Source organism: Rattus norvegicus, chromosome 10, assembly GCF_021556685.1.
Source record: "Rattus norvegicus strain SHRSP/BbbUtx chromosome 10, alternate assembly SHRSP_T2T, whole genome shotgun sequence".
NCBI lineage: Eukaryota > Metazoa > Chordata > Mammalia > Rodentia > Muridae > Rattus > Rattus norvegicus.
In genome coordinates, this window is record NC_141543.1 from 105,208,889 (window position 1) to 105,222,351 (window position 13,463).

Below are 13,463 nucleotides of genomic sequence, written 5' to 3' on the forward strand. Positions count from 1 at the left end.
ATCTGCACTGTTTTCTAATCCACTCCCCTTGCCCAGCCCGCTAAGGTCTGGGAACCCTCCTGGCCCTAGAATGGCCCTGTACCTGATGATGTAGCCCTTGAGAATCCCGTTCTGGTGGCTCTCAGGAGGTGGTTGCCACTGGATCATGATGGATTGGTTGGTCCGGCCGCTGGCAATGACGTTCTGTGGAGGAGCGGTGGGGGGCTCCTCAGGAAGGGAGACCCTAGAGCAAAAACCAGCAATCGTGATTGGACCTTTCTCTACGAAGGCTAGCCGTACTACATGCTGTCCCCGGTAATTCTGCACCCTTGCAGTGTGTTTTTGGCAGCTCATTTAATGTCTCTGAACTTCTTTCCACTTGTAAATAATTAACAACAACAACAATTTTGAGCCAAGGTCTTGCATTTCGGCCCAGGGTGGCCTTGAACTTGTAACCCTCTTCCTTCAGACTCCTGAGTGTAGGATTGAGGGCACATGCTACTACCGTGCCTGTCTCAGGAATAGGAGTAGCAGTCCTTTCCCACAGGCTTTGGTGGTGGGTCTCATCTAGACCCCCTTACTGGCTGAGTGGAGCCCCAGGATAGGTGAGTGGCCATGGTTCGAGGGAAGGAATCCCAGCCCCAGCCTGTCTTCTGAAGCCAAGCACCACATTTCTTTCCCTGGCATGGCTGGGGAACGCCATGTTCCGCCCAAGTGTATTTTTCACACTGCTGACACTTCTCCATTAAAAACAAAAGTTAATTATTTTTGATGGATGCCTTTCCCTTTTTGTTTGTTTATTTATTTATTTATTTATTTATTTTTATGTTTCTGCTCTCTGATGGATAGCTTCCCAAACAGTCCTGTCTGCTCTCCGCGTTTAAAGTGCCTGTGGTTTAACCTTTCCTGTGGTGACTCACACTGTGAGCACAGAGACTCTGGACGAGGACAAATTGGTGCAGAGAGTAGCTGCAGGCCCAGCAGAGGCGGGCAGGGTCTCCTGGAACATTGAGGGTCCCTGTTGTGATTCTGACATTTCCCAGGGGCTGAGCCCCTACTTGTTTAGTGTACCACCCGGGGGCCGAACCAGCCTGGAATAACGTAAATGCTCAGTATGTAGTGTTTATTAGGGGTGCGTGCTTGTGTGTGTGTCTGTGTATGTGCATGTGTGTGTGTCTGTGTGTGTGTGCATGCGTGTGTGTGCATGTGTGTGTGTGTGCGTGCGTGTGCATGTGTGTGTGTGTGTGTGTGTGTCTGCGCACATGCACAAGCCACAGTGCACATGTGGAGGTCAGAGGACAGCTTATAGGAGTCAGTTCTCTCCTTCTACCATGTGGGCCCTGAGGCTTGAACTCTCAGGTCATCAGGTTTGGAGGTGGATGATTTACCTGCTGAGCCATCTCAACAGGTCCGTTTTGTTTGCTTGATGGTTTGCTTGCTTGCTTGCTCGAGACAGGGTTTCTCTGTGTAGGCCTGGCTGTCCTGGAACTCACTCTGTAGACCAGGCTGGCTTTGAACTCAGAGATCTGCCTGCCCCTGCCTGTCAAGCACGAGACTAAAGGTGTGCGTCACCCGCCTGTGAGCTGCTTGAGCTAGACTGGCTGGTCAGAGACACGCCCGTCTCTGCCTCTTCTGCCTTAGGATCACAGGCTGGTGCCGCGCTGGCGAGCTTACCCCAAGTCGCTGAGAGCCAGAGCTCAGACCTCCCACCTGTACACGGAGAACTATGTCCGCTGAGCCACTCCCCAAGCCACACTACTGTCATGTTTTCGAGACAGGGTCTTCCTCTAGATCCTAGATGGCTTGGCCCAGGCTGAGCTTGAATTTGTGGTTCTTCTTCAGCCTCCCAAATACTCAGATGACAGGCCCGCACCAATCTGCCCAGCTTGGAAGGCATCTTTTGCAGAGCCAGCGTCACAGCCATTCTGACTTCCTAAATGACAGCCATTTTTCCCAGTAGAGGTGGCTGTTTTTTACCCAGGGTAAGCTGAGGAGGGTCCAGCTTCCATAGAGATGTGTTCATCGTGAGAAGCTTTTTGTGTGGTGTCCGTCATCTCGTGAGAGCTTTGCTAGGACGCCCGCAGGCTCTGGCATCCATTAGGAATCAGATGTAGATATGGAGGAGCCCCTCTTCCCCTGGAACTTCCTGTCCCCTTGGATCATGATGGAACCTGACTGGACGGGGCGGAGTCAGGGGAATCTTTGAACTTGCCCAGCTCGTGGTAGTAGGAATGACCCAAGCTTGTTCGTGCTCATGTGGACCACCCTGTACCCGCAACACTCAGCCATTTCATTCCCCCATTCTACAGAGTGGAAGACTGAGAGACGCTGAGCCAGACCCGCCCTGTGGCTTGCCCCATGTGTTGTCATGGTTTGGAGGCAGGCGGGTGGAGTCCAGGGGGGGACACCTGTGCCCCTTACCTTTCTGTGTCCTTGCTGAATTGTCCTTTGCCCACATCGTTGACAGCGCAGAGGCGGAACTGGTAAGAACGAGCGGGAACCAGTCCCTTGACCATCACGGAGGTGGCTTCTGGGTCCACGCTGGCCAGAAGTATGGTCCAGGGAGCATCTGCAGACACGCAGGGTTAGGGTAGAGGGGGACATCGTGTGAGGGGGACATGCTCCCTTTAAAATTTTTTTCAAATTTCATTTCCTTTTGTGTGCATGTGTGCATGTCTGTGGCTGTGTGTGTGTCATATGGAGGTCAGAGGACACCTTGAGGGTACTGGTTTTCTCCGTCTACCATGTGGTTCTAGGTCAAAGACTGACCCCAGCTCATCAGGCTTGGTGGCGAGTGCTTTCACTGACTGAGCCATCTTACCTACCCTTCATCCCCATCCCTCTCCTTTGGGTGGGAAGGAGAGTGAATGCCTCCACCACTTGGGCCAGTATAGTCACCGTGTCAGCTTCTCTGGGTCCCACTAGCCCGTGTGACCCAGGGGTTGGAGGGAGCTGGGAGGAAGTGGAGGGGAAGCAGAGGTTCATGGGAATTGAGCTGCCTCAATCCCTCCTCCTCCCGCCCTTGAATCAATGAACTCTGGAAAAGCCACACTGAGGATATCACTGAGTTGGCGCTCACAGTGGGGCACTCATGAGACCAACAGTTGCTGTCTTCGAGGCTGCTGCTTGCCAGGTCTTACTACCCAAGCCCCTCCCCTACATAGTTCAAAGCCAACCTTTGACCTTTGATTGTCCCGCCTCTGCTTCCCGAATGCTGAGGCTATGGGCTACACTGCCACACCAGGCTCCCCCGTGCGAGTCTTGTTGGGAAGTTAGAGTAACTTACCAGCAGCCTTTTTGGTAGCTATTGGTATACATGGCTCTAGAAGTAAGCTAGGCGTCTTAACACAAGAAGAAACCATGGCTGCCCAGGGGGAAGATCTGCTCTGCAGAGAGGCCCAACAAGTGTGCGGTAGGGCTAGCTGACTTGCACAGGTGACCTTGCAGACCACACCCCACTTTGCCCAGGCCGCGTGGGGGACATGGGAAGGGGACGGTGGGGGACCTTACTGTTTTCCGACATCTCCAAGATGTAGCGCATCAGAGGGCTGTTGCCGTCGAAGGGTTTAGCCCAGGTCAGGTTGATGGCGCGTCTCTCCATGGTGCTGAGTGTTGCCACGGGGTGCTCAGGAGCATGGGGGAGCTGCCTGGAGGAGAGACGTGTGTGGAGGGGCCACCCCGAGTGCCATGCTCTGCCATCAGGTGACGGCCAAGCTGCACACTCAGTGAGTCAAATGCTTCCACAATGCCGTGTACTGGGTGTGCGTCATGGAATGCTGTCTTTGGCGCTAAACTGGTGTTCAACTTGCTGTGTAGTACAGAACGACCTTGAACTTCTGATCTGCCTTCCCCCACCTTCCAAAACCTATCCCTTCGATCTCGGGCATTTGCTGCCTAGCAGTCATTCCCATCTTCGTCTAAGCTGATGTGATAACTCACGGAGGACCTTCAACAAGATTCCCATATGGAAACCCAACATGTGGAAGCGTCCTGAAGCATACAAGTATACATATATAAAAGGAGTTTAAGTGGAGCTAATCTCCAATAGGAGCACAATGTCTCTTCTAGGTACCAGCGTATAATCTTATAGGCTATCCAATAAAAAAAAAAAAAAAAAAAGCTCAGGGGCATGGATGGTGTATCTTTTTTTCAAGTTGTTGGTCAGTGGGATCCCATAGCTTTCTCTGTGGCATTGTAGGCTGTTGTCCTTTCTCTCACTTAACGAGTTCCAGAACCCGACGGTAGGTAAGGCCTTGCCGCTGAAGATATCGTATGGATTACATGGAGTCATTATGCTGGTACCAACCTGAAGCTTCATCCCTACTGGCTGGCTTTTGCATCTCTGGAAGGGTCAATATGTGCTACTGGAGGAGGAGAGGAATCAATGTTCCTACTGAGCTCTGACTCCTGCAAGCTACAGTGACAATTGGCCTGGCAAGATGCACCCACCCACTGGAGTAACAGTGGCACAGATGTCATCCAGCCACATTCTGCTTGGATTCGAGGTCTGTATCACAAGATGGACCCTAGGCCAGGGCCTGTGAAATGGGCCTAAACCCTGTGGTCCGGGGTGGGGGGGAGAATCTAACACTATTATTGCTCTAAGTGGACATAGACATTAACTGCCCCTTAGTCTTTATCCTTATACCTCTGGATTAGGGCATCTTTCAGTCCTCACTGGGGAAGCTGCCCCCTGCAGTAAATGGTGACAGTTACAGAGACCCATGGCTGGCCAATGTACAGAGAGGAAGAGACCGTGACGTGCTCAGGTATAAGTGGCACATCTCCGTCAGATCATCTTGGAAGTATGGTCAAGACCTACATAAGATCAAATCAGCCTACATCCCAGTAAGGAAGGGGAAGGGCCTGAGTCCCACCTATAGCTGGAAAGATATCAATTTCCATTAGGGATTTGATCCCAGCAGAGGCTTCCATGCTCCGGTAGATGGTCCCATGGGTCCCATGCCCATAGAGCCATCGCTAAGGACTCAACAGGTTTAAGAACGAAGACCGTGAGGTGCAGGGGAAAAGGTTGTGGGGGTAGACTCGATCAAGATGCATTATACGCATGTATGAAATTCTCAAACAATAAAAAGAATATAAAAAGATTTCCTGTTGATGTTCCTTTGTAGGAGACGGTGGCCATTAGACCCTCGCCTGAGATATCCACTAATCCTTCCTGCTCTTCCTTCCCTGGGGAGGCATTGTAATCTTATTCCAATTATTCCTACTAGTCCCATTTTTGCGACTAGTAGGAAGTTACCATCCACGTTGGAGTGGGACATTTTGGTGATGCAGCTGTCTTGGGGTTAGCCATACTCCTGTACGTAAGCTGGATAAACTCATTGACCCATCAAACTGGACTTTGGTATCTTGGCGCCCTGTCTGGAGTGATGGACGTTTATGCCTGCTAATTCTTTCTGGAACTAGAGCCCCATCTAAGGCCTATGAAGACTTCTGCTCCTGACCGAGGTGTCCCTGAGCTGCGGGACAGGCCTAGAAGGATTTTGAGGAGGTGTTTTAGGGTACTTGGGCGGTCCTAGTCATACATGGCTTTCTGTCATGACCAAAGGGAGCTGGTTGGATCTGAATACCCCATTGCTGCCCTTACCCATGCCTCCTTTGCCCTTACCTGACTCGCAGGTGGGCGTTGCGAGAGTCATTGCCACCAGCTGAGAGTACCCGGCAGGTATACGTGCCAATGTCCCCTGACCATGTCTGCGAGATGTGTAGGGAGCCATTTCTGTCCAGGCGGATCCGAGGATTAGTCTCCACGGCCAGGGTGGCCCCATCCTTCTCCCACACATACCTATGGAAGTAGAGGAGGTCAGAAAGTTTCCAGGGTAGGCCACACCAGAGCCTCCATCCCACCTGTGCCAAAGGCAGGTGGGAGGCCATTACACGCACTGCCTCTGGGACTGGGTTTGTGGGCTGGGGAGCAGGGCATGGGAGGAAGATGTACTCTTGGGAGAGCCCATCACTCCTGTGGCAGGTGCTGGGTCTGGGAGCATTCAAGCAGCAGGCCATTACTGGTCATTTACGATATGGTTCAGATCTGGGTCAAAATGTTGTTACCTTTGGCCAGAAGCCATCACAAAACAGCCACTGGGAAAGAGCCAGCCGGCCGAAGGAATTCCTCGGAAGATGTTAAAAGATTACAGCGGGCAGAGGAATCAAACTTTCCAAGCAGACTACATTTTGGAATTAGGTCTATGAGGGGAATCGTTAGATCAATGCATCACGGTGACAAATTGACTTTAGTGTCCAAAAAAAATCACTTTAGCTTCGGCCAGTCGGAACCGAGGGAGTCTTGAGAAATGACATACACGCTGGCGCGTGACAGTACGAAATACCTCCTCCGGAGTTGTTAGGGAGAAAACACAGTCATTATTGTCACAGCATATTCCAAGGGCTGCCTCCATGGACAGCGCACAGTGTCCTCCAGGGAAGGTGGACTATAGTTCTCAGGAGGACAAGATGCCACCTGGGGACAGTAGTGGGCCAACCTGAGGGTCCCCAAGTTACCTGGAGTTAGAGAATGGAAGATTGCTCACAGGAGCACATCTGGGATGTTTTAACCCCGTGTTTGAATAGAAAAACCAACAGGCATGTATGAGCTACTGGCAAGAAATACAATGGGGGTGGAAAAAAAGGCCAATGGGAAGGAAAAATGTTTTCAGTCCTGGGAGACTGTGATTACATGGGAATGTTAATCCCTATTTCTAGATTCTTCCCTGGCTCCCTGCTGGTGGATTGCAGTGACAGTGTGTCCTGCCCTTGGAAGCTCAGGCCAAAGGCTGTCCCCGATACCAGCAGCTTCTGATGTGACGATCTTGGGTAGGCTTGCTTGACCCTGTTTGACTCAGTTTGCCATTTGTAACATGTGGAACCCGTTTACTTCATAAGGCTGAATAGATTGTAGAGCCAGTATAAAATGCTCAGGGGAGTGTCAAATATGGTAAATGGTCAGTAAGACTTAGCCATTGATGTTTTTATTGAAGAATATTTTTATCAATGATTTATCAATTGATCAATTTATCAATTGATCAGTGATCAATCTGTCCTTTCAACTATCTACCTACATACCACCTGTCTAGGCAGCTTTCCATCCATCTATTCCCATCCATCCATCTGTCCATCCATCCATCTATACATCCACCCATATCCATCTGTCCATCTATCCATCCATTATCCATCCATCTGTCTATCCATCCATTCATCTATCCATCTATCCATCATCCCCTATCAGCTATAGGAGCTTTTATTTACCCACTCATACACCTACCTTTGAGTTTCCATAGATTTATCAATCAGAATATCCATCCATTGATCTACCCATCCATCCATCTACCCCATCCATCCATCCATCCATCCATCCATCCATCCATCATCCATCCATCCATCATCCATCCATCCATCATCCATCCATCCATCATCCATCCATCCACCCACCATCCATTCACTTACCTATCTAAGAATCTACCTACCTGCAAGTCCATCCATCTGTCCGTCCACCCATATTTCTATACATCCCATTTTGAAAGCTGTCTTTTTCTTAGCAAAGTACCACATACTCTTTTTCATGTGATATCCCCATGCCATACATTGAAATGAAACCAGACGCAGGGTGTTCTGTCACAGTCTTCCTGTCACCTCACTGACTGCCGGTGTTGGACGTACCTCCTTTTCATCTGCTATTGTAGTTAGCAACGTGATGAACGCCCGCGTTGAAGACTGTTTACCTACACTCCGCTTCTTCAAAGACAAATTATCAGCAGCGGAACTGCCAAGTTAATTTTAAAGGCTTTTAATATAGATTTAGAAATGGACAATACCAGTCACTTCCCATTCATCTCGTTACCTAGAAAAGAGTCAGCCTTGACAGTGTTCAGAGGATGAGCAGGCTTTCCCTAACGCAGATCTATTTGCAGAGAGTTACTTCGGCTTAGGAAATAACCACAGCAAGCAGACACACTTTGCTCCAGGACATGGTGATTCAGGGAACATTATGTCCCTGCCTGGGAAGCATTTGTTACTGAACTTGAATGTAATTAATAGGTACTTGATTCTAATCAGAAATACAGGGGATGGGAGAATAAGTTAGTGGAATATAGGGCAGATCCGGAATGTGGTATACTGCACAGCGGGGTCAGGGGATCATGGCCCATTACATGCTTGTATACCTAAGCTGTTTAAAATGAAAGTTATTTTTATTTGTGTGTTATCTTTATTTTGTGTGCCATTTTATTTGTGTGTTATCTTTATTTTGTGTGTACGTGTGCACATGTGTTTGCTTGCATGCATGTGTATGTACCCTATGTGTGTGCCTTGTGTTTGGCGAGGGTAGAAGGAGGCTCTGAATTCTCTAGGAGTGGAGTTACAGTGCGAGCTGCCACGTGGGTGCCGGGAATCAAGCTCATGTCCTCTGGAAGAGCAGCAACTGCTGAGCGTTTTGTTGTAACACGGACATGCCCGTTTGTGGACATATTATCTACAGATACAGTTGAGCAGCAATGACAAAGATCACGTGGCTCTCCCCCTGGCCCTTTGTAGAAATGGTTTATTGACCTCTGCCTTATGAAATCAGATTTCTGCAATGACTCGGTGACACAGACCCGAACGAAAAACAGAGCTGGCGAGACGGCTCAGTGGTTAAGGCTGCTTGCTGGCTAGCAGATGAATTTAAGAATCCTCCTGGTGGAAAGGGAGGACCGATCCCTCCAGGTTGTCCTCTGACTTCCACATGTGTGCACGCCCACACGATAAAAAAAAAAAAAAAGAACATAAAAATTCCCTCCCAGCATAGCATCACCACCATCATCACCGTCATCACCATCATCACCATCATCACCACCATCATCAACAGATGGCCATAGACATGAAGAGAAAGTCCCCTCAACAACGATGCTGGGACCAGTGGACGTCAACGGCTACAGACACAGCTGTAGTTCCAAGCCTCATGCCTGTTGCAAGACTTAAATTTCAAAGTTGGCCACAAACCTAAACACACAATGGAGAATCCCCAAGCTGCTAGGAGGCAATGGGAAATCTAGAAGGCCTTGCCTTTGGTGCTGACTCCAGATTCTACACGGAGGGCCTGATCCCTGGGAGGAGGAGTTGCTAAGATAGACTTTGTCAAAATTAAAATTTTCTACTCTTCCACAGATATTGCCAAGAGAATAAAGAGAGGAGCCACGGACCGGGAGAAAATGTTTGCATGACAAATATCTGGTAAGGCGCTGTTATCCAAAATAGACAGGGGCTTCTTAAGGCTCAACCCTAAGGAAACAAACAGCTTGATTAAAAACTGGGCTGAAGTCCTTGACGGATTCCCCGCCGATGAAGACACACACAGGAGACAGAAATGAGATGTTCACCTCCTACGCCACGGAGGAATGCAGGTTAGAGCACATTCTGTGATTGCAGAGGGCTGGGGCTCCGTTCTAGCACCAAGTCAAGTGGCTCACGAGTGTCTGTAACTCCAGCTTCAAAGGACCTGATGCCCTCTGGCGGACTCCATGAGCACTGCACTTACAGGCACATGACCCCTGTCACCCCAACACCTCACATTCACATAATTAAAAATAAATAAATAAGCCCCTGCCTCATATGCACATAACTAAAAGTAAATATAAAAACTATTTCAGAACAGAAACAAGAACCACACTGTAACCAATAAAATGGTCAACATCGCTCAGTGCCTGCCAGGGAAATACCCCCTCCTCCAAGATGTGAACCACACCTCTTAAAAATACTTGGGTGCTTACTTCCCACCCTCCTTCCCCTTTTCTTGACAGGGTTTCAGCATGTAGCTCTGGATGGCCTAGAACTGGCTCTGTAGTTCAGGCAGGCCCCGGACTCACAGAGATCTGGGATTAAAGGTGTGTGCCATCGTTCCTGGATTAAGTGGTTTCTTACACACTCAAGTAAGCAAACAAAATGTACACTTAGCCAGACTTGGAGACTCATGTCTGCAATGTTAGCACTTGGGAAGGTGGAGCAGGAGAGTGACTACAAGTTTCAGTCCACCTTGGGCTACATAACAAGAGCCCATCTCAAATACTCTCTCTCTCTCTCTCTCTCTCTCTCTCTCTCTCTCTCTCTCTCTCTCTCTCTCACACACACACACACATACACACACATACACACAAACACACACACACAAACACACACTCTCACACTCTCTCTCTCACACACACATATGCATGCTCTCTCTTTCTCACACACACACACACAAACACACAAACACTCTCACTCTCTCTCATACACACACACTCTCTCTCACACACATATGCATGCTCTCTCTCTCTCTCACACACACACACACACACTCTCTCACACTCTCTCTCTCACACACACATATGCATGCTCTCTCTCTCTCTCACACACACACACAAACACACAAACACTCTCACTCTCTCTCTCATACACACACACTCTCTCTCACACACATATGCATGCTCTCTCTCTCACACACACACACATACACACACACATACACACACACAAACACACACTCTCACACTCTCTCTCTCACACACACATATGCATGCTCTCTCTCTCTCACACACACAAACACACAAACACTCTCTCTCACTCTCTCTCATACACACACACTCTCTCTCACACACACATATGCATGCTCTCTCTCTCTCTCTCTCTCTCTCTCTCTCTCTCTCTCTCTCCTCTCTCTCTCTCTCTCTCTCACACACACACACACCTCTACCCATATCACATTCTTGGCATTATTTTCCATACATCAAAGTTGAAACAAATAAAAACGAATAACCTCATTAGGGTAGAAAATTTTCAGAATAATCCAGTTATGTAACTTGACTGTTAACTCATGTAACCAGTGGTCTTTCGGGGATCCTTTCGGCTTTAGATAACATCAGCTGATCCTTAGCAAATCAGAGACGTGTAAAATATTTGATTACTGGGATGCCCGTAATGAGATTCCTCCATATTAGCAAAAATTTAGAAATAATAATAATAATAATAATAATTAATAATAATAATAAAAGCAGTCGCTGTGAACTGGCAAACTGTTTCCCTCAGACAGTGGACTCCAAGCCATGAGGTAATTGAGTTGATGCAAACATATTTATTGACATGGCACAAGGGGCACAGAAGGTCCGCAAGGGAAAAAGATTAGAGAATAGAGTGTGTCTGGCTTCTTTAATGGAACTCAAATACCATCACCGATGGTGTCTAATTAAGGGGAACAGTTTACATGTGGTTTTGGGTATCCTTTTATTTCTGATCTGAATTTTCCTCTTGTAGTGTAATAAATTCTTTACATAGTAAAAGCATAAGAAAGTATTTATTAATAGTAATAATGTCTCAAAATGGACTGTTCATGCTCTGTCTAGATTTGGACCCAGATACCAAATAGATTCTTTGAGAATGGCGGGCAGCCTGCAGCTGTCTGGGCCTCGCCCCTGGGGCCCAGCTTTGTCTTGACAACACACCCCTTGGGATTTGAGCGGCCAATGCTTGATTGTGAGCGGTTGGCTTCTCCCTTTCTAACCTGCTCAGGGGACCCCGTTGTGCTTTGTAGATAGAATATCCTGTTTCTGGAAGAATATCAGAATCGCTGGGAAGCTTTAAAAACACTGAGATGTGTGCCCCTTGCCCCTATTTAATCTCGAGGCTGCAGAGGGCAGCAGGGGCTGCCACGGCCCAATGCTGGGAGCAGAGACAGAGGGGCTGGCCTTGGCAAAGCTCTGAGCTCCAGGTTCAGTGAGAGACCCTTGGAGAATGATGAGAGAGATACTTGATGTCTGCCTCTTGTCTGCACACACACACGTGCACACACACACACATGAGCACATGCACACAGGCACACATGCAGGCACATATGCACACATGTACACACATATGCACATACACAGATGCACACATATATGCACATACATAGATGCACACATATGCACATATGCACACACATGTACACACATATGCACATACACAGACACACATGTACATATGCACACATGTACATATGCACATATATACATATGCACACACACATGCACACACATAGATGCATACATATGCACACATGCATACACATGGAGACACATGTAGCACACATGCAGGCTCATATGCACACATGTACACACATATGCACATATACACATATGCACACACAGATTCACACATATGTACACATGCATACACATGGACACACATGTAGCACACATGCAGGCACATATGCATACACATGGAGACACATGTAGCACACATGCAGGCTCATATGCACACATGTACACACATATGCACATATACACATATGCACACACAGATTCACACATATGTACACATGCATACACATGGACACACATGTAGCACACATGCAGGCACATATGCACACATGTACATGTGTACACACATATGCATATACACACATGCACACATATGCACATGCAGGCACACATATGCACACACGCACGCACACAAAAGCAATGGAAACAGTTGCTGAGGTAGGGCAGTGGCTATTCGGGTGTTACTCAACTAGTGGAACATAGCTGAAAACTATACAAAGGACACTACTGTGTCATGCCCGACTGTGACTTGGTGGCATGGATGTGGCTTCTCTCTGAGGACACTTTCACAATTGCTTTATTAATTTTTTTCTTTTAGAGAAAAATCATATAAAGCCAGGGCTACGAATCCTGAAGTCAGTCCGCCCACATTCTGACTACCTCTGTGTGGTTTCATGTTGGTGCCCCTGCTGGCAGGTGATAATGCCCTAAATGTCAATGTTCTATACCTCATGAATCGTTCCTCAGCCTGGGCAGGCAACGTGCTGCCTAAGGATCCACCCTGGTCTCTTGCCATCTGGGTTCCTCAAAACTCTATTACACTGACTGGCGGACTGTCCTCTGTCCAGTGACCACTAGGTGGCGCCGCAGGACACCATTGTGAGGCTTAGGGAGGCCATGTCTGCTGGAGGCAGGAGTGCCCGCCCTCCTGGCCTCTGAGGCAATTGTGTGACAGTGTTACTACTCATTGGCTAGACAGCAACGTGCTGTAATCTTCTAAAGAAGGAGTTATGCTGACTCCCCAGCCTTCTGGAACTCCCAGGAGAGCACAAAGGGACACAGTACACCCTTCTCGGTTGTAGCTCCTAGAGTCTTCTCATGGTTTGGGAGTACCCTGGGTGTCCTTGTTTGAGCCTGGGTAAGTGGAAGCTTCTGTCCACACACATCCAGCAGAGGCACTGGCTTTTAGACCCATACTGAACTCCTAAGGGCCCAAACATCTTTCAGGTCAAGGTCCTGGCTTTCCCACAGGGGTAGGGGTAGCTTCCATTTAAGCATTTTCCCTCACTCACCATCTTCCGGGGTTATCTCCTCCTGTCTTATCCCTATAATCGCCTCGTCTTGTCCAGACAGCTCCACGGTGATTATTAAAACAAGACATGAAGACCTAACAGTCGGTGCTTGAACTAATTCATTCGCGTGAGGTCAGTTAGGGGG

At 48.4% G+C, this 13,463-nt stretch overlaps 1 protein-coding gene and 1 long non-coding RNA gene across 4 annotated transcripts in view; one reads left to right on the top strand and one right to left on the bottom strand.

Moving 5' to 3' along the window:
• Nucleotides 1-13,463, bottom strand: part of Sdk2 (sidekick cell adhesion molecule 2) — a 276,864-nt gene that overhangs the window by 73,119 nt on the left and 190,282 nt on the right. For both annotated transcript variants that reach the window (NM_001413325.2, XM_087573277.1), the window contains 4 exon segments: nucleotides 83-223; nucleotides 2,401-2,548; nucleotides 3,490-3,626; nucleotides 5,612-5,788. In NM_001413325.2, coding sequence (NP_001400254.1) covers nucleotides 83-223; nucleotides 2,401-2,548; nucleotides 3,490-3,626; nucleotides 5,612-5,788 — 603 coding nt within the window.
• Nucleotides 1-13,463, top strand: part of LOC102547853 (uncharacterized) — a 90,080-nt gene that overhangs the window by 47,232 nt on the left and 29,385 nt on the right. Inside the window, exon 2 of one of the 2 annotated variants that reach the window (XR_015632248.1) lies at nucleotides 9,145-9,210. The exons of the other annotated variant lie outside the window; for it this stretch is intronic. This is a non-coding gene — a long non-coding RNA (uncharacterized LOC102547853). The remainder of the gene's footprint in view (nucleotides 1-9,144; nucleotides 9,211-13,463) is intronic. 2 annotated transcript variants of the gene reach the window in all.